This window comes from Ursus maritimus, unplaced genomic scaffold (assembly GCF_017311325.1).
Source record: "Ursus maritimus isolate PB19 unplaced genomic scaffold, ASM1731132v1 scaffold_18, whole genome shotgun sequence".
In the NCBI taxonomy this organism is placed as follows: Eukaryota; Metazoa; Chordata; class Mammalia; order Carnivora; family Ursidae; genus Ursus; species Ursus maritimus.
This window is the reverse complement of record NW_024424230.1, coordinates 12,943,056-12,964,380: the sequence shown is the minus strand read 5'-3', so window position 1 is coordinate 12,964,380 and position 21,325 is coordinate 12,943,056. Positions and strand designations below refer to the sequence as shown.

The 21,325-nt window shown below is 42.1% G+C and overlaps 1 protein-coding gene across 3 annotated transcripts in view; it reads right to left on the bottom strand.

Annotated features, from left to right (window-relative positions):
- The window catches only part of BCL2 (BCL2 apoptosis regulator), a 168,535-nt gene that overhangs the window by 90,765 nt on the left and 56,445 nt on the right, over window positions 1–21,325 (bottom strand). The window contains exon 3 of one of the 3 annotated variants that reach the window (XM_040632452.1): window positions 7,426–9,818. The exons of the other annotated variants lie outside the window; for them this stretch is intronic. Coding sequence (XP_040488386.1) covers window positions 9,810–9,818 — 9 coding nt within the window. The 3' untranslated portion in view covers window positions 7,426–9,809. Of the gene's footprint in view, window positions 1–7,425; window positions 9,819–21,325 lie in introns of those variants that run through there. 3 annotated transcript variants of the gene reach the window in all.

Below are 21,325 nucleotides of genomic sequence, written 5' to 3'. Positions count from 1 at the left end.
AAGAACAAGGAGTAAGAGAAATAAGAATTAGAAATGGAGAAACAAAAGAAGCATTATTTGCAGATGATAAGACTGTCTACATAAGAGAATCCAAAAGAAACTACAAACAATTATAAGTAATAAGAGAGTCTGGCAAGAACACCGAAGACAAGATTAATATACAAACACTCATGACATCCTTATCAGCAACGATCAATTAGAAAATGTAATTTTTAAAAGATTCCATTAGCAATAGCAATAGACTATGACAAACCTAGGATAAATCAGAGCAAATTATCAAACATCACTGAAAGTCATAAGACCTAAATAAACAGAGATATATATCACACTCAGAAAGTTGAAGATTCAACATCAATATTAATTCCATTTAAGTTAATACATAAATTTAATGTAATTCATATTAAAATCCCAGAAAGCATTTACATGGACATTTTTAGCTGTTTTAAAAATTCACATAAGGTAAGAAAATAGCCAAAACAATATTGAAGAAGTATAAGGTGGGCACTTATCCTACTAGATATTAAGACACTAATTAAAGCCTTATAATTCAGATACATTAGGATTGGGGCAGATATAGGTAACTACACCAATGCAATAGAGAGAGTCTCTCCATGTATCAGAACTTGGGATGAGACAGAGGTAGCATTATAAGACTGTGGGAAAGGGCTGAACTATTTAATAGATGGTTTGGGACAACTGGTTATTCATATGGGAAAAAAATAGACTCAGATTCACACTATATCCACAAATGAGTTCCAAGGGAATTATAGTTAACTTTAAAATGTTTAGAAAAAAATACAGTCACTATTTTTATAATCTCAGGCTAGGGAATGATATAATGGGGGAAAAAAAAAGACAGGAAAAAGTGGTGATGAATTTGATTTTAAAACTCCTGTGACAAAAGACACCAAAAGACAAAGCTTAAAAGACAAGAAACAGACTGAGAGATAGAAGATTAAAAAAAAATAAAATCCAGTTGGGACAACATCAAAATAAAAGGCTTCTGCAGAGCAAACAAAACAATCAACAAAACTAAAAGGTAACCTACAGAATGGGAGAAGATATTTACAAATAACATATCCAAAAAAGGGTTAGTATCCAACATATATAAAGAACTTACACAACTCGACACCAAAAAAACAAGCAATGTGATTTAAAAATGGGCAGGAGACATGAACAGACATTTTTCCAAGGAAGACATACAGATGGCCAACAGACCCATGAAAAGAAGCTCAACATCACTCACTGTCAGGAAAACGCAAATCAGAACCACAATGAGATAACCCCTCACACCTGTCAGAATGGCTAAGGTCAAAAAACACAAGAAACAAGCGTTGACAAGGATGTGGGAAAAAAAGGAACTCTTGTGCACCATTGGTGGGGATGTGAACTGCTGCAGTCACTGTGGAAAACAGTATGGAGGCTCCTCAAAAAATTAAAAAAAGAATTACCACATAATCCAGTAATTCCACTACTGGGTATTTACCCAGAGAATATGAAAACACTAATTCAAGAAGATATATGCACCCTTATGTTTAGTGCATTATTTACCATAGCCAAATTATGGAAGCACATGCCAATCGATAGGTGAATGGATAAAGAAGATGTGGTGTGTGTGTGTGTGTGTATGTGTGTGTAAATATATACATATTCTACACAATGGAATATCACTCAGCCATAAATAAAGAATGAAATCTTGCCACTTGCAACAACATGGGTGGATCTAGACAGTATAATGCTAAATGAAATAAGTCAGTCAGAGGAAGGCAAATACCATGTGGTTTCACTCATGTGTGGAATTTAAGAAACAAAAAAAATGAACAAAGAAAAAAAGAGACAAACCAAAAAAGAGACTCCTGACTACAGAGAACAGATTGAGGAGAGGAGAGGAGAGGTGAGTGGGAAGATGGGGGAAACAAATGAAGGGGAGTAAAGAGTACACTTACGATGATGAGCACTGAGTAATGTATAGGAGTGTTGAATCACTATACTATATACCTGAAACCAATATAACACGATATGTTAACTGTACTGGAATTTCTTTTTTATATCCAGGATAAAAAAACAATCCACTACAAAAAAAAATGATCAAAGTCTACAACGTGGCAATATGTAGAAATATGTAGAAAAAAAAAAACCAATCACCAATGAAAAGCAGAACCTCACCAGGAATCAGAGAAGTATAAACCAATACCACAGCAAGATACCTTTACAATCTATCAGATAAGCAACACATAAAAGCCTGATGATGCCAAGTTGAAGATGACACAGAGCAAGGAGAACCCTCCCACATTGCTGGAGAGCAATCTGGCAACGTCTACCAAAGTTGATGACGTTTCTGCCCTCAGACCCAGAAACTGCACATCTGCATTTATACCTTTGAGAAGGGATGAGATCAGGGTGAGGTAGAAAGAGACTAACTGTAACATTTGCTATAAAAAAACAAAAAACAAAATACTTTTTTTTTTTTTTAAGATTTTATTTTGGGGCACCTGGATGGCTCAGGGTCCTGGGATGGAGCCCTGCCCTGGGCTCCCTGTTCAGTGGGAAGCCTGCTTCTCCCTTTCCCTCTGCCCCTCCCAGCTCATGCTCTGTCTCTCAAATAAGTAAATAAAATCTTTTTTAAAAAAGATTTTATTTTTAAGTAATCTCTACACCCAATGTGGGGCTCCAACTCACAACCCCAAGGTCAAAAGTCACATGCTCTACCAACGGAGTCAGCCAGGCACCTCTATAAAAAAATCTTCTTAAAATATGGTAAACACACACACACACACACACACACACCCAAGAGAAACTCTTTCACATGCGTGCAAAGCACACATGCATGTTGTAGCATTGTCTGTGATGTCACAAAGTTAGAACAACTATAATATCCCTCAAAAGGGCATTTTAAAAGTTAGAAACAATTTTAATGTTCTTCTTTTGATTGAATACTATGCAGCATAGAACATGGATGAGGTAGGGGTACATCTTTCTCAACAGATTAATCTTGTGTGTATAATGCAGAACACAAACCCAATGGTATCACTTAAAGTTTAAAAACATTTAAAAATATACATACTGTCTATGGATACGTATGTGTAAAAGATGCAATCGCTCATGGTAATAATAAGCATCAAATTTAAATTGAAGCTTTGAAGGGAGAAGGGAAATGAGACTGGGAAGTGCTTTATCTCCGTCTCTTTTTTACAGGTAGGTAGGAAGATCTAAAGCACATATGGCATGAAGATAGGACAAAATGACAACACACAGGCATTTGCTATCTTATTCTCCATATTTCCTGTTTGCCTGAAATTGTTCATAATAAAAAATACCGTGTTCTGCACATTTTAAAGATACCAACAGAAATAATCACTTTTCCTAGGAGCCCTCTCAGCCAGTCAGGCAAGTGTTACTATTATGGACTGATGATGAAAGCGAGGGAGGAGTGGGCAGGTAGGCACATGGTTCACCATCAGAGGGCTCGGAGCCCCCTGGGCATCACACTGAAACACTCACGCCACTCATTCAGTAATTTATGTAACACAGGGAACTGGAACATGGCGCAATTTAGGGTAGGGAAGGCAGCTGAAGGAGAAGACAACCTCTTCCCTTCTGGAACAAACAGCAGCCTCAGGAAGGGCAATGACATAACTTGATAAAAAGGGAAGAAGAGAGGCTGCCCCGGTCATCTGACAGCTTTTCAATGAATCCGTAATTCTTTCGTGGAGAGGCTGACCATTCACTGTGCACCTGCTGAGGAGGAGGAAGTGAGAAGTGACCTCGGTTCTGGTCACCTCGCCCTCAGAGCACAGCACCCTGGGCAAACAGGATGCTGCAGTTGGGACGCAAGCCTTGAGATCCGGTCCGGGATTGGTCCCTTACATGCTCTGCCTTTCAGCTCTTCTTATTTCAAACTGAGAAGGTGGACTGCCATCTCGAGGCCAGTGAAATTCTAGAATCTACTTCCCCTGTTTTTTCAGGATTTGTTTTCCCCTTTCTTTTAAAATCTGAAAGAGAGCTTCTGCATTTAATATTTGCACATGGTTTTGAGGCTCAGTCCTGGACATGCCCCAGCTATGTTCTTTCCCTCTGGTGACATACACCAAATGCCCAGGAATAGTACTTGGTGTCTGGAAGTCAATAAACACGCCTCCTCCGCCCTGCTCCCCAGCGCGTCCCCACTCCCAGAGTCTGGGAACTGTTAGGTATGGAGGTCACATGACTGTAGCTTTAACTAAGCAGCAAGGAATATGCCCCATTCCAACGCCGCAGTCACACACGCTGCAGGGAGGTGGCAACTCGGCCCCTGAAGCAGCACTACACGCACATTTTAAGCTGGAAATAAGAAAGAATTTCCTGGCTGTAGGAACTGCCAAATCGTAGGGTGGGTAACCAAGGGAGGTTCCAGAATCTCCTCTAGAGATCTTTAGAAACCAGATACAACCTCACATATCAGAGACGATTTTTTTGCAATCCCGCCTAGAGACAGAAGGACCTGGTGTCTGATCGGCCCTCCTTCCAGGCCCCCGGTCTGGCCTCCTGCCTTCCCCTACTCATTATTATATATGCCTCCTGCAGATCTTCTTAACACTTACTGCCAGCCCGCAGGCTTGTTTTCATGCAATTCCTTGCCTCCTCACACCTTTCCTTGTTATTTTATGGAAAGCTGGTCAAAGGTCAGAGTTGCCCAATTACCCGCACATAGTTTGGTGGTAGCATCAGATACCCAGGCAAAACAGAGCGATGATACCAATTCCAGCCTCAACCCCAAAGCCGGATGGAAACGGAGAAAATTAGCTGTTGCTAACAATCCGTTATAAATGAAAATAGGAGCCTAGTAATTGATTTTAAATAGATTTTTAAAAGAATCGTTGGCCCTATTTCACGAAGAATACAGAGTTTCAAAAGCGCTCATTCCAGGGTTGGATTTTTTTTTTTCCCTTTCTTCTGGCTTAAACCCCAATGGCCAAGAGCCGAGTCTGAATAAACAGTGTGGGTGGTGACCGTTCTGTGAGGCCCGGTAGAAGATGCAATCACTTTCTTCCTCAGTTCAGCATTAAATCATGTGAAACTAGCCCGATCGCACCCCAGAACTTCTACGTAGTACACGGAGGGCCACAGAGCATGTACACTTTCTCTGCTTCTCAGGGAGGAAAAAAAAAAGTGAATTCTCCTAACTGCGAATGTTTAATTATGTATAAAGTTCATTGACCCCACAGGCGGCTGTCAGATGATCTTGCGAAGGCCTGTAAAGGCATCCCAGGAATGCAGTGATGTGGGCAGAAACCGAGTGGATTCATGCCACCGAATGCTTGCAACGGGACGGAGTCAGCGGCCGTCCAGAAAGGCTCCGGTGAAAACAGGGCTTCAGGATAATCAGTAATTTAATCTCACCTACGCATTTCTAGGCCTTCAAAAGTGAGCATTATAAATCAGAAACTCAGGAAAGATCCCACAGGGAGGGGGCCCACGACGACGGGTGAAGTAATTCTGTTTGCTGGTTATGGCCACAGCTGGCTGGAAAGGCAGGCATTCGCAATGTTTTCTTCCCTGTTTCAGAGGTAATGCTTTCTGACTTCCCAGCTACCGACATGAAAAGACGATGACGATGAAGCAATCCCATTCATAAATACACCGTGGGGCTCGGAGGAGTGGCAGCGTCTGTTTATTTAGATGGTTTTAGGAGAATGCAGCCCTTGAGAGTGCACACAGTGACTGTATATCTTTGTCAGAAAATCCCCTACAGCGTGTTCTTCATACACGAGGGCTGGATAGCCCCCTCCAGGCTAACGGAGGTGAAGGGGACAAGTCAGGTGACCATCAGGACCCTGTCTCCCCCTTATAGTCTCTATCCAGGGCACTCCCCTGGCTCCTGGCCCCGGGCTATGGTGAAAGCCAGCAGTGGGAACCACTCGGAGACAGGATGGTTTGGGCTTCACGGAAAGGGGAGGCCAGGGCCCCAGGGGACACTGCGGTCAGGTGGCCAGCTCCGGGGGCTCTCCTACTTAGAGGGAGGCAATACGAAAGATTCGGGCTTGGTGCTTCCTAAGCTTAAAATGACCTGTTAGGGGTCCAATATTATTTTTCTTTGAGTCACTTTCACAGCAAACAGGGTCTATCAGTCAAAATGCTAAGCTTTCTGTGGGGGAAACGTCAAGGGGTCATATTCCCAAACACAACGAAGCTGCGTTCTCTCCAGTATCTTTATCATTACGAGTATAGAGAATGGGTGGTCTGAATTTCACCAACAATTCTGCTCCTCTGATGGAAGCAGAATGGAAAGAGTCTCCCTTGTTTCATTTGTAGACTAACCTGAAATTCTTGGGTCCTTAACCAAAACCAGCCACTTAGCTTTTGAATGCACAGTGTAGGTCTGCGTTCAATTCATGTTAAACCAATAGATATTTGGAAAACACAAATAATGGGGTAGGCACTAGTGGCGATATAAAAATCAAAAAGGCATGAATCCTGCCCTCAAGACAGAAACGAAGAGGCAGGCATTTATCGTGGGCAGGTTCAGGAAAACTCCTGCACGCAATCTTCCCAGGGTGTGGTGGCATTTGACCTGAGCTTTTACCAAAAGCTCCATGTCCGCTTGTACCCTGTGGCATTGTGGAGAGGAAAGAGAACTGTCATGAGTCATGCGTATTCAGGGCTGGGTTCTATAATTTTACCTTGTTTTTAGTCCAGCTGACCTTTGAGAGGTCTCCTGTCAAGACCCCTTCTTTAAGGCCCATACCATTTCATATTCCTTTCGTCAGTGAATGGTTAGTAAAAAAGGAAAAAGAATTTCTTCTGTCTTCCCACCCTAAAGATGGAAGACTTCCTTCAAATCTTTAAAAATTTTCTAGAAATATGATTTCCCCATAACTACAGGGGAAATATGCTTCCAGGTAAAGAAATATGGACGCTAAGTAATATCCTAAATCACTTCCACCTTTTGGATACTACAATTTATAAAATTCCATGAAGGAAATGACTCTTACTTCTCATGAAGTTCCCATTGGGAAATAGCTGTGAGCCACAGTTATGAAAGCGATATCCTCTTGCTGGTCCCAATTCCTTCCCTTTGTTGGGAGCCTTCACCGTCTTTGAACCACACAGCAATTTAATTATTTTTCATCCGTAGTACATGTTGCAGTCCACCTGGTCAGGTGACTATTAGAGTACATGTCTCTGTTACATTATAAGTTTGTGAACATTTAGGACTGTTTTTTTCATCTTTATATTTCCCCAGAGTGTCTGTAACATAGTTAGTGTTCACAAAATCAATGAGTAAATAAGTATCATAGAGATGTCTACGGCAGGGGTTGGAAAACTTTTTCAGTAAAGGGCCAGATAGTAAATATTTTAAGATATATGGTCTCTATCATAATTACTCAACTCTGCTCCTATTATAGGAAAATAGCCACAGACAATTCATAAACAAATGGGCATGGCTGTGTTCCAATAAAACTTTATTTACAAAAATAAGTGGCAAACCACATTTGGTCTACAGGGCATGATTTTGGATCCCTGATCTACAGTGTTTATCTTTGCCATAAACCTTAGTATATTCTCTAAATTTTCATATGTTCCCTGTGATTATCAATAATTAGATAAAGTGCAGAAAATGTAAATATTTAAGAGTTGTTTTGGAACTTCACATTAATGAATCCACTTAAAAAACAAACAAACAAACAACCAGGAAAGTACATACAGAAATTAGCTGCTACTCCAAGTATACTTCATGGTCCCTTATTTTGTTTATCATGCTAAGAACAATTCTTATCCCTCAAAAATGGGGTAGTAGTTTTGCCACTGACCTCATTATTATTGAGTAAACTTGATATAAGATCTCAGAGTTACTGAGTGAAGAGTCTGGTGCTGGGGCATGGTGAACTTGACACTTTCCTGGAAAGGGGGCATAAACGCACCCCCCCCCCATTCCCACTCTCTACTAGATCATTTGGTCTCATTTTCCTGCCAAAGGTTATTAATGCAGAAGATACATCCTCCTTTTTCTTGATGACCCTCTGGAAAACATCCAGCTACAAAGAGCACAACAGAATTTCAAAAGCCCAGCAAACACACACAGAAGTAAAGGGCAGCTATGAGAATTTGAGGAAAACAAGATGTCCCAGCCCAGCCTGACCACCCTGACCTGGTTTGAGAGTGCCCAGCCCACCCTTCTTCTTTCCCTCACTGTCCAGCTACCTTTGTGTAAAATACAATTCTTTCAAAAGGAGCTGGATCTGAACTGTGGTGGGAACTCTAAGGATACAAAGTTGGAAGGATGACTGCTTGACTTGGAAAAATTCAACCAGTTGTTTTCGAGGCATGAGGAAATACACAGCAAACAACATACAAATGAGCACCCACAGACATTTTTTGAGGTGAGCTACTCTAAGGTGTGGATCTTGAAACTGTGTCCGTCATCCCCAGGGTATCATGAAATAGTTCTAGAGATTTCTTGTAAGAAAGAAAAAAAATGGTTTGAGCCTTTCCAAGCCTCTTCTCAGCACCTGGACCAGGATCAAAACATCAGAAGGATTCTGTGCCTTAAGAGAAACTACAGACTTGCAAACAGAATAGGAAACACTGACTACAAACAGAAGGTACCCTTGGGGGTTCAAAAGACCTGAGTTCAAATCTACCACATCCAACCTATGTGACTCGAGGCAAATTATCTGACTTTAATATGACTTGTCCTTTTTAAACACAGGGCTAAGATATATATATATATAGTATTGAGGAAAAATGTGGAAAACGGAGGACATACAGTGGCCTAATTTATTCCAACAAATGTTGAGAATCTATCACGAGCCTGTGTTAGAGAGTAGAAAATGAATACGCCATAGATTCTGAGCACAAAGAGCAAGGGACCGTCCTCTGCTGCTTTTAACACACTAGTGCACAACCATCTCCGGTTTCTCTCCTCTGTTTATTCCATTTCCTACTCTTCTAAGCCTTGCCTTCTTATCAGTCACTCCTCACTGCAACAACCCCTGCTCCTCCCTGCTACAAAACACGGAGGCCATTCTCACCATTATGCAGAACAGAGTTCCAGCCAAGAGCATCATGCACCTGAAGTGATATTATTTACACAGATTTCATTCATATTTCATAAAATTTCGAACTGCTTATATCCCGTGTGGCCATGGGACACAGGAGTCTTTTTGCCATCTTGGCTGGGGGTTAGAGGGTTAGATGTATAAGAAAGAATCAAGACAGGAGTTCAGAGGGGGATCGTGTGGAGTAGACACTGAGAGGGAAGTATAAAGCTAGGGAGGACTGTGACATGTCCAATGAGGCTGTTTACAATACTTAGGACAACTTCCTCCATCTCAGTTACAATAGTCCAGGTGATGTTCCCCATGGGAAAAGTCACCAACCACGAAGTATAAATGAACCAGCAACCGGCTGGGAAGGTTGTGTGTGCGGCAGAGGTGAGGCCCACGAGTGAAGAGCAGAACTCATTACTCAGGATCCTTTTTGCTTCCACTCCGAGAACCTGGCATACGTTTGCAGAACACCTGATCTTTATTTCCTCTGAATGGGCCTCTTGGGCTGTGCCCACAGGACACAAACTAATGACCGAAGAGAAAAAAAAAAAAAGAATGCAGAAATCATGGGACATATGTGACAAATGTGAAGTTCAATCTTATTGAGAGAGAGATGCTCTTAATCTCCTCTGAGGCTCCATGAGAACATGATCTGTTTCTTTCTTCTGGTTTCCAGCTTCTTTAATACCAAAAACTTCTCCTTGAAATGCGAGATCTTTGAAGAGTCCATCCTGAGATTTCCAGAGGGTTCATTTAAGCCAAGAAAGTGGGCTCCTCTGATTAGTGTGCCTAGAACAATACAGGTAAAAATGTCTTTTAAATCAATCGTTCAAAAGTTAGCTGCTAAGGAATGCTACTTCGGCTTCAGGAAACAGGCCCATATGAGTTTCTTCCATCAGCCCCTGGCAGCATTCTGGGCAAAGCAAAGAGAAAATCTTGAGGAAAAAAAAGAAACTTTCAGAGCCCGTGCTGGGCCCCTTCACATTCCTTTTTCAAGCATTACAAGCCTGATCCTAGGCCACAGATGCAGCTTTTGGATGTCAGATGCAGCAGGCAGATGTTTTCCCTTAAGTCCGTTGTCTCTCCCTCAATCTGTTTATAGCTGCCTCCCTGTCAGCCTGCATCTCCAGTCCTCCCTAAATGCACGTCCTAAAGGCTTCTTCCCACCACACACAAAGGGGCATTTTCCGGTAATTTGTTCTTTCTTCTAGAAGGAATGCACCCACTCACCAGGTAACCTGTTAACCCATTTCCGGGGTGTTCCTCAACCATCTTCAAGAAATACTGTAGGAAAAGCCCCCATACAGAGATTATGTCCCCAAAGTCATGTGGCATCAGAAAGGGTCTTGTTCTTCTTAGAAGGAAACAACTAAGGTCACAATGACAGGTGTTAGCCTGTTAAATCAACTGGGTGCTACTGATGGGCTTCCAGGATGGAAGTCAAGAGTTATTCAAACGCATGTTTTTTGGTTCTGGGCTTGCAGATGCTCTTCATACAAGTCAGACCAAGGATCTCCATCTGTAAGTCAATTACAAATTCCACAGTAGGCAAACCAAGCAATAGATTGCAGAGCCTTATCCAAGCTCGCTACAGATTCATCCAGAATATGAGCCACCAGAGATGCAGGATAACATCTGAGGCTATTCCTCACACACGAAAGTGCTGCAAAACAAGGGAGTTTCTTGGTTGTGATGGAATAGTTCTGTATCCTGATGGAAGGGGTGGTTACAGGAACCTAGACACAGGGTGAAGTACACATATGGGTCCACACATCAGTGAGTGCATGTAAAAACCAGTGAAATCTGAAGAAGTTCTGGAGATTTCACTCATGTCAATTTCCTGGTGTTGGTAAGGTATATACTCTCTATATATTATACTCGAGTTAGGCAAGATGCTACCATTGGGGGAAACCAGATGAAGAGTACATGGGACCTCTCTGTGCTATTTTTGCAACTTCCTGTGAGTCTATATTTATTGCAAAACAAAAAGTTTAAAAAGCGGCATGACCAAGTTAGCACTTGTCTGGCAGAAGCTCGCCCATCTTAGCCTAATTGTATTTGAAGATCTAGGCTGCTGCTTTTTTCTACTCATAGTATTTTAAAGTATTTCCTATGAACTTTCTCTAAGAAATGAAGTCAACCTATCTTCTCATCTGTACATCATGGTCTCTCTGAATAGGAGGGCCGTGGAGAGGGGCTGGGGAGGGATAACACATTCTGAATGGCTCACACCTGGCTCGCTAGCATCAGGCATCACAACCAGCGTTCTGATAAAACAACATCCTTCCATTGTTTCATGGGTATTTCTAATGACACAGAGATTTAAAGAGTAATCAGGTCCTAGCTCCAAGAGGCAAACATAGAGATGAGGCCCTTAGCTAAGGAACAGGGAGGAGAGAGGAGTCTAAGCCAGGCCAAGACCTGGCTCTTTCTTCTGACTCCACAAGCTTCACCCAGGACTTCTCATGGCTCTGCCTCATCTTACAGGCCTGAGGCCAAAGTAAGATCCCCTGTGACACTCCAATCTAAACCTGTCTTCCCTCTGCCCCAGCTACACAGCATTATCCTTTTGGTTGTCTACCATCACCTTACTTTTCACTTTATTCATCTATCAGCTGTACCTTTGTATTCACATATGAGCTCCAAGAGCAGCCTATCCCCTCTGTTCGCCACTGTATCCCCAACACTGAGGACAGCTCAGTAACTATTTACTGACTGAATGACTAAGAAAATGAATGACACATCTCTAAACCAATGGCCATTAGACCATGGCAATTCTCAAACAGACCATTATTAAATGACACAGAGCCTTCATTAACAATCATTCAGGCTGGTTTACATATGCCAAGGTCATTTTACTTTTGGTTAAGAGAGTAAACCTGACAAAAATTTGAGTGGTGGTTTTTAATACTAGCAGCGGAGTTCAAGAGCTATGGGAATCCCAATGAAAAGACATAATTTTTGTTGTATTTTCTGTTTGAGGTAGAAAGAGACCAGTAGCGGGTGAGGAGATAGATAGGGAGACAGGAACAAGAGTCTATCTGAATACACACACACACACACACACACGCTTTCTCATTTTTGAAGATGTAATGTGATCTTGATGCTTCCTTTACCCTTGTAAGCCAGCCTGCAATGAATGAGGAATCCCTTGGCAGTGGACAGAAAAGCACCAGGGAGATAGGTATGGTGGTGATGGTGGCACAGGTAGGTAGAAAGAACGCAGAAGGAGCCCCCATGAGACACTGAGAGTGTCCTGGATGATGTTACCACTTCCACTGTGTGGACTCATAGGGGTTGTGAGAGCTCAGGAGTGAGGGCAGCCCTGTCACCAAATCATCAGTCTGGGGGCGCCTGGGTGGCACAGCAGTTAAGCGTCTGCCTTCGGCTCAGGGCGTGATCCCGGCGTTATGGGATCGAGCCCCACATCAGGCTCCTCTGCTATGAGCCTGCTTCTTCCTCTCCCACTCCCCCTGCTTGTGTTCCCTCTCTCGCTGGCTGTCTCTATCTCTGTCGAATAAATAAATAAATAAAAATGATCAGTCTGGAGCTGTCTTTCCCTGGAATAAGTCACATCATTGTTCAAAACAGGAAAGGCTTTGGACAATACACCATGCTCAAGATGTCAGAAGAAAACTCTTAGTGAGTTGTGTTTTTGGATGTGGTGAAATGTTTTAAGTAATGATCTGCTGTGGGAAAAAAAAAAAAAAAAAACCCTCCCCTAAAAGACCCCTTAAAATCATGGGAATAAGAAGCAAGGAGGCCAACAAACCCCTAACTTTAAAAGACTACTTGGAGCCGAGCAGCCTGAAGTTAGTCTTCTGATACCAAAATCAGCCTGTGCTGACTGACTCCCCTTCATTTCACGCTTCTCTTAAAAGAAAACAGGCTGGACTGTTTCAGTAAATAACAAAAGGTCAGAGAAATGCTACTCACAACATGAGCAAAATAACGGTGCAACCTGCCAAAATGTTTCCTAAGGCCTAATAGGCAGAAAAATCCAGTGGTGAACTAGTACACAGACCTGACTGGTGAGAAGGAAAGGTTCATCCCAGTAAAATCTGTCACAAGGCCTCCAGCTCATGTCTCATCCATGAGAAACAAAAATATAGATTATGCCATCAGGGTCCAGCCAACATTTCAATTCCATGTCCCTCATAAACAGGTTGCCTACATATGTAGTCTGTTTTTTCAGGTTTCTCTTCTTAGATTATATTTTGACTTCGGAGCCAAGTGTCGAAATGGTGGTCAAACCACTACGCTTTTACTTGAAAGCAAAGCTCAGACTAAATTTGGTTAAATCCCCTCCTGAATGAAATTTCCGGCTGGTTTCACTCCAACCACCTGAGGTTGGGCACCATACATTCATTTTATCTTCAGAATTTCTCTGAGGTGAACAGGATGCAAATACCATTATAAGAGCTTGAGAGAGAGAGAGAGAAATACATCCAAGCAGAAGCCAAGACCCTTTCCTCTCAGGATATTGCCTCAATTGATTCTGTGTCAGTAATCTGCTGGGATAACTGTCTTGCCAGGGCATCCCTACTCTTAAGCCTTGTAGACAATACCGTACTTGAAGCCTTGTTGCCAGACATGTTGCAAAGACTGGATCTCATTCATCTCTGGCTTCCATGGGACCTCGCAAGTGGTCAACACTCAGCACATTCAGTGGGCGAAGTCAACAGTATCCATATTCTACACCATTCCTGGTTTAAACTTGTAAAGCAGCGTTTTGCAAAACACGTCCCAAAAAATCCTAGTCTGACAAGATGTTACTTGGGTGCAAAATAATTCTGATTCCATGTTGAGTAAGTTTTGGAAATGCTTCTACGATTATTTACATTCCCTCAGTTCAGAATCATCATGCACATGTGCATACAAAAGCTTCTGAGAAGCCCTGCAGGAAAGAAACCTGTCTAGGTCAGCATTTCCCAAATAATTTTCAGAAACGTTTTCTCAATTAATACCTATTACCGTCCTGAGGAACTAGTGTTTTGTAGAGGACATGTTGGGGAATGCTACCTTAGAGTAATTTCTGATTCATGGCTAATCTTTTCTAATCTGTCCTTAAGTCTGATTGATTCTTCCTTCACGATATATTATTGTGGTTGATACTGCCCATTTAATAACCTACTGTTAGTTTCTTATTCTTTAACCTATAGCTTCATAATATCACAGACTCACAGAAGGTCAGGTCTGGAAGTGCTCTTAGAAATCATCATAAAGTAAAGGTCAACCCTGAATTTAACAGAGCTGCTAACCAACGCCTCCACGGTGAAGGTACTGGGTTAAGATGTCACCATACAATACCTTTAGCTCCCTAAAGGCAAGGGTGGTGTCGAGTACTTATGCTCTATTTTCCCATCCACACAGTGGGCCCCAAGAGGGGAGGAGGGGGGAAGGAGATGCCAAGGGAAGCCACAGAAGGCCATACACATGCACCTCCATTCTCTCTCTTAGCTCTTGAACAGCTCTGTGGGTCAGGTATTTGCACGACAAGGAAGCTCAAGACCACACAGTAAGCAAGCTGCTGTGCCAGGATTTGAGCCAAGAATGGTTTGACTCCAAAACACACACTCCTACCAGTGCATTCTATTCCCTTAACAAAGAAGCCCTCACGAAAAGCATGTTGAATCACATATCGAACCAGGAATCTGCATATCCAAAGTTAGAGGCAGAGACTAACGTTACTACTGCAAGGAAGAACACAGTTAACCTTTGCTTCCCATCAAAATATTCCATCATTTGTGAATGTGAAGAAGAGAGTAAAATTTTGAATTCATTAGTAATGAAATGAAAAACTTTAACTGGTGAAAATGGAATCGAGTCAACCAAATAATGAGAGCTAAATTCTGATATTATTGCACATCACAAATAATATATTTGCAAAGTTTTGCACGACCATTCAATGTGAGAACTGATTGGCTTCTCCCGTCAAGCGCTGACTCAGTTTGGTTATGCCTCATGAAATCCACGGTGGGCACAAGTCCAGTTAATATGATGATGATGGTGCGGGTGGCAGTATATTTTCATTTTATATACCAAGATATCTACTACTCAAAACTGCTGTAGTGCTAATGGGGGAAAGGAGACTTTCTACACATACGATCAACTGATAAACTATGAGAATGTTCTTTTTCACATTCATCTGTCAGTAATCCAAATTTAAAAATTCAAACTTCTTCATTTGCATTTTTGAGGTATTTTGAACACCAATAAGTAATTTTTTCCACTTACTAGTGGAATTACTGACTTTTGGAGAATTTCTGAAGCAACACGTGGTTCCTAAGTCCAAGTAAAATATTCAAAATGACAGCAGGGCGCCTGGGTGGCTCAGTTGGTTAAGTGTTCAATTCTTGGTTTCGGCTCAGGTCATGAACTCAGGGTGGTGGGATTAAGCCCCATGTCAGGCTCTGTGCTCAGCATGGAATCTGCTTGAGATGCTCTTTCCCACTCCCTCTGCCCCTCTCACTTGTGCTCTCCTCTCTCTCTCTCTCAAATAAATAAGCCTTAAAAAAAAACACACCCCAACAGCAATAAACTAACAACAAATAATAATAGTCACAAGCCCACAAGTAATCAAATTAAATAAAATACTGGCCTGGGAGGATTTATATTGCTCCTTATAATAATTATTGTGCAACTCTGCTTATGGATAACATGAAGTTTCAATATTCATAGAAGGAGAAAATTTTAATTTCGGTATTTAAGTCAAGCGTGACTGTAACCTTAAGAAAAAATGACTAAGAAAAATAGTTTATATTTGAATGCTGAGACAAATTTTCAGTCACTATTAGGTAGTGAATTTTAGCATTCGGTTTATCACCTGGAAATTAAAAACGAAACCAAGTCGTGAACAATTTATCTCTCCACCAATCTCTTATGCCTCAAATATGAGTGATGCTAATTTTCCTCACACCTCAAAAAAGGCACCAATGAGACTGTCATTCACTGAGATTCTGTGATATAATGAAGAAGCGGAAATTTACAAGGAAACAGAATTGTAAAATCTTGACCATTCCTATCATAGCTTACGGACAGAAAAAGTTACTTTCAAATGAACTGACAATGCCTACTTGACTTTGTCGTTTGCTTCATTAACATTCCAACCTCCCTTTATGGATTCAGGTTCTACCCATGTCCTCGTGCTGGTGGGAGAGCTCTGATCAGCCACTACTTTCCTTTGTCCCATATCCAAGTGAATGGGATAGGGTCAGTTCTGCAGAGGTTCCACATAGAGAAATTCTGCACAGAGAAATCTACCAGGTCTAGACCCAGACTAGAACTGGGAGCAGGCACAAATTAACAAGGAAGGAAAAGAGGCAAAATAAATAGCTTCTTGCATCTGCTGTTTCAGATTTGATTTTTTTAAGTGAATGCACAGACAGCAGATACCAGTTCTATAAACAAAAACATATTTTAATGGTAAATAGAATTATTCCTGGGTTGAGTACAGTTTGGATTTGTTCCTTTTTTCCCTCACCGTGACAAAGAGAAAAAAAGAGGAGTGGCCATTTCCATGGTATTCAGGGCGCGCTGGGCACAGTTCTAAGCACTTGCTTCATATTAACGCACAATAGCACTTAGAAGGAAGGTGCCGCTATAATTAGCACTCTGCAGATAAGGTAGAGGGAGCCCCAGAAACCAGGCAGCAAAGGGTACAGCTGAGGTTAAAATCCGGGCAGGCCGCTGGGGCCCACACTGCTAAGACCTGACACCTTATGACCATTTATGAAGTTAGGGGGGTTTACTATTGTGACATGTGTGGATAAGACACAAATTTCAAGTAGTCAATAATCACTTCCCATATAAGAATATATTCAAAGTAATTAATAGTCACTTCCCATATAAGAATATCTTCCGATATTCAGAAAAGGGTTAAAATATTCTGGGGTCCTACCTCTTGTCACGTAACTGGGGCAGCGGCATCATGGGACAGGCCTCCCGAAGGAGATTTCTGAGTGCTGGTTCAAAACCCCAGTGATGCGGCAAAACCCTCCTGAAGAACATTAACTGTTTGCAGTGTAAATTTGGGGAGAAAAGGATTTGAGGTGGTCGTTAGAGACTTCTGTTACAACAACTGGATGACTTCCTTTACATTCTAGATAGGAATAACTGAATAATTTAATTGCTGGAGTTAAAGGCTTGTCTGTTTTCAGGAAAATGAGATTTTTATTTGGGATTCCCCAGTATATTAGAAAGATGATTCTTAGTATAATTGTGGGCAAGAAGGAAATAATACACATATTTGTGGCTATGAGCAGCTAACCAGAAGAAAAAAAAAAGAAAGAAAGAAAGAAACTGTCCGGACTTGCACGGTTCCAAAAACTGCTGAATGTTTTCTTTTTTTTCCACTCAACTAAGCATTTCTTTCTTATCAAGGAGGCTCCATTTCCCACCTGTGTCTTTTAGGTTCTTGAAATACATATAAAGTTAGTGTTTATTTTCCACCCACTGAAAGCTTGTTTCAGTTATTCTTTCTGTGGGCTTTACTTTCAGGAGTCACAATTTGCTTGGCAAGCTTCGGCGTAAGAGAAGCCTTCCTTTTATGTACAGCAAACTCCTGACAATTTAGAATGTTTGCTTGGGAGATAAAGGGATGGATGCCTGGTGGTTTTTCTGCTTTATAACAATTACTATGTACAACATGATCAGACAAAAACTAAAATGTGTTCAAACTGAGCTCTACCTTCCCTTGGCAAGGAGTGGGATCACGATCATTGATGCCAGTTGTTTTTTTTTTTTTTAATAGTCCAGTGTTGTTTAAAACTTCCAAATGTTTGTATCCTAAATTAATACATATAATCCAAATACGGGTTACAGAAAAGATGCCATATGTAGCCGTCCACACCTTTGCGTTTGACTGTCCTCGTCCCTCACACTGAGCGTTAGGGTTCAGTGAGAGGAGATGGCCTCTTCAAGCTGATGACCTCAGGCGCCATCCTGACAGCATGCACGTAGCACATTCCCTGGACCTCAGCAAAAACCATCGGACAGGAACAAACACACCGTGAGGCATAAGGGCTTCTGAAGGTCACACGAGCACAGGTGAAAGGTAGAGGGGCAGAACACTAAGCTATAAATCCAGGCCCTGACTGTACCTGGATCTGGCTGGGGATCCCGCTGTTGAGTGTGGAGACCTGAAGAACATGTGGTTGCAAGTTTGATTACTCTTATGGGCATTTAGAAGAATCAAGTGATGTAAAACAGGAAGGTCTCCTCTGATCCCTGCCTTCAGGCAGTTAATATCATTTCCCCCACTTTACTGGGGGCATGGCGAAGGTCCAAAAGAGCTGAGTGACACAGAGCAGTGCAGGCCAGCACCGGTCACCTTTTCCTGCTCCATAAAACATAGGTGCTTCTTTTCTGGAGAGCATGTTACTGGTCACAAACGAAATAGAATGGCAGTGTTGACAGCTGTATCCAGACCACTGCTTCTAATACACAGACAAAACTCAGCCATGCTGAGGGTGCAAAGCCCCCTTTTCCTGCTCTCCCAGAACTGGACTGGACCCCAGGAGGACAACAGCACCAAAAGCTCGAAGGACACGACTCTCTGTGCTTCTAATTAGAAGCAGATTCCCCCCTGAGTGCAGATCCCCATGTGGGGCTCAATCCCAGGACCCTGAGATCATGACCTAAGCCAAAATCAAGAGTCGGACACTTAACCCACTGAACCACCCAGATGCCCCAGAAGGAATCTGTTCTTATTTGAGGGATTTCACAAAACATCATATAAAAACATTAACATTCTGAAAACTCAATTCAACAGCAAGGAAATGTACTGAAACAGAGTGATGGTGATATCCCAATCTACAAGTCCTTTAAGGAGAGCAAGAACGTAAGCCAATGGTTAATTAATAAAATGTGTTTGATGGGACAAAGATAATCAGTAACCTCATTCTGTCTGAGATTTAGTTTAGTTTGAAAATACTATGCAAATGCTGTTGTCGTGCATCCGTTGAATGCTCAGGCTTGCCAGTTGTAGTACTCCAGCCATGAAATGACCCTGTTTTGTGGCCACTTAAGAAACTAAGAAATGAAGGAGTCATGTGGTGCCTTAATCAAGGGCCATTTCTATGAAGGTGATGGATTGCAAATTTTTCTCACCTTTTCCCTCCATGCGCAGTCCCCCACATTTGTGAGCTAGCTCAGTTGGCTTGGATGAGGGCTATGTAGTTGGGGGATGGGGTCCGTTTATAGCTAAACGTCAGAAAATAGGGTGACCAACCTTCCCATTCCACGTGGAACCTGCCCCCTGATCTTGCACATCTTCTGTGGCAGGCTTAACCAGCCACAAAGTAAATGAAGTAATGAACGCTTATGCTCAACATCCACTAAAACCAAATACTGTCCACCCAACAAGAATGACCCGGGAAACCCTCTATCCAGATGGTGTTTACCAGTCTACACAAAATAGAAAAAATTAGGGGAGGTAGTGGGCTTTTTTTTTTTTTTAAGTTAAATTCATTCCCTTTTAAAATAGTGTAATTTATTCTGAGATTATGTTTTTCCTACCTTTTTGGTGTTAAATGTTCTTTAGTTACCAGTGAGAGTAAATAGTAGCTAATTTCTTATTATCTCAACTTGGCAAAGTAGGAAGCTAGCATCTCTATATTGGTCCTTAGAGTTTGAGAGAGAGAGAAAGAGAGAGGGAAGGGAGGGAGGGAGGGAGAGAGATAGAGAGAAAGAGAAAGGAAACAAAAGTTTTGAAATCCAAAAGTTTGACTAGCACTGCCTTAGAAGAAATTACCTATTGTTAAAAACTCATAAAGGTAGAGACCCACGTGGGTATTGCTTCATGTGACTGAACATTTCCTAATAAGAGACAAAGCTTCATTTCAATATGTAATACAAACAGATTTCAAGTTGTACTAATAAACCAAGTTTCCAAATGGTGCCACAGAAGTATGCTGCCATCTAAAATTAAATGCAATGTAGATAAAGTACTCTACAAACATACATTATACTGTCATTCTTTAAATGGCAGAGAGCATTTTAATTAAAACCCAGAGGGCATACAAGGCAATATAACCCAGCAGACATCAGCATAATAAAGAATGAAAACACTGTTTACTGGTTTTCCACTCATAGATCCTATCTACGGAAGCTACACACAAATATCGATTCTGCATCTGAGAATGTATGACAGAGGACTTAACCATTCAGTTAACCAGGAAGAACTCGGGTTTATCAGCCCTGGCAGCAGGTGACAGAGGCTGGGAAGTGCTGATGTTCTTGTTTTTAATGGATAATTAAGTGATGCTCTCTAAGGTTAACAGAAGAAGAAATGAAGTGTCAAGAACTTGTTTGAAATTTCTACAGAGTCCTTTAAAGGGAGGGACTGAGAAGACCAACATAACTGCAGGGAAGAATCTCAAGGCAGAGATGGGGCTGAATAAGGGAGAGAAACCTCCTTTGCCCTAGAACAAAGTTAGCAAAACCAAGTGTTTAAAAGCTGGGAAACAGTGTTATGGGTTGAATCGTGTCCCCCCAAAAGATATGTTCCAGTGAACCTTTGTGGAAATCATGGTCTTTGCAATCACCAACTTGAGATGAGGTCATTGGGTGGGCTGTCATCCAATATGGCTGACGTCCTCCAAAGAAGAGGGAAATGCCATCAATGTTCTCATGAAGATGAGAACACGCTGGGAGAGCTGCATGGGACAACAGAGCTAGGGACTGGCATGATGACCTACAGGCCAAGGAATGCCAAAGATAGGCAGCCACCGCCATAAGCTGGGAGAGGCAAAGTAAGTCCTCCCCTGGAGACTTCAGACAGAGCCTTCTCTGCGAGAGAAGACGTTTCAATTGCTTGGAAGCACCCAGTCTCTGGTACTTTGTTACCTCAACCCCAAGAGACTAGGACACGTATATTATTTAAAGATATGAAGGTAATCACCCAAAAGGACTTGTAAAAAGGGTGGGAGGGTTGGATGCTGCCTCTGGGAAGCGGGCCAGAGGGGGAAGAGGAGCAACGCAAGGGCGCTATTTTTCATTAAACGCCTTCCAGACTATTTGGCTTTTTGCCATACACATGTGCTACTTTGATCTTAAAAAAAAGTAAAAAGAAAATAACCATGTGATGTCATCAGAGCAGCGTGGTCAGCTTTCTCCAGAGCCGATGCTATACCCTGTGCACTGATGACCACCTTCTTCACCTGCCCCCCCCCGCCCCACCTCCTTCACTCCAGGGGACACCCCCCTGGACCCTGTCCCCCTCTTGGGGAAAATTGGAGCCAAGCTTGGAGGGAGAGAGCTGGGGCGGCTCAGCGGCCGAACGTCTGCGCTCACAC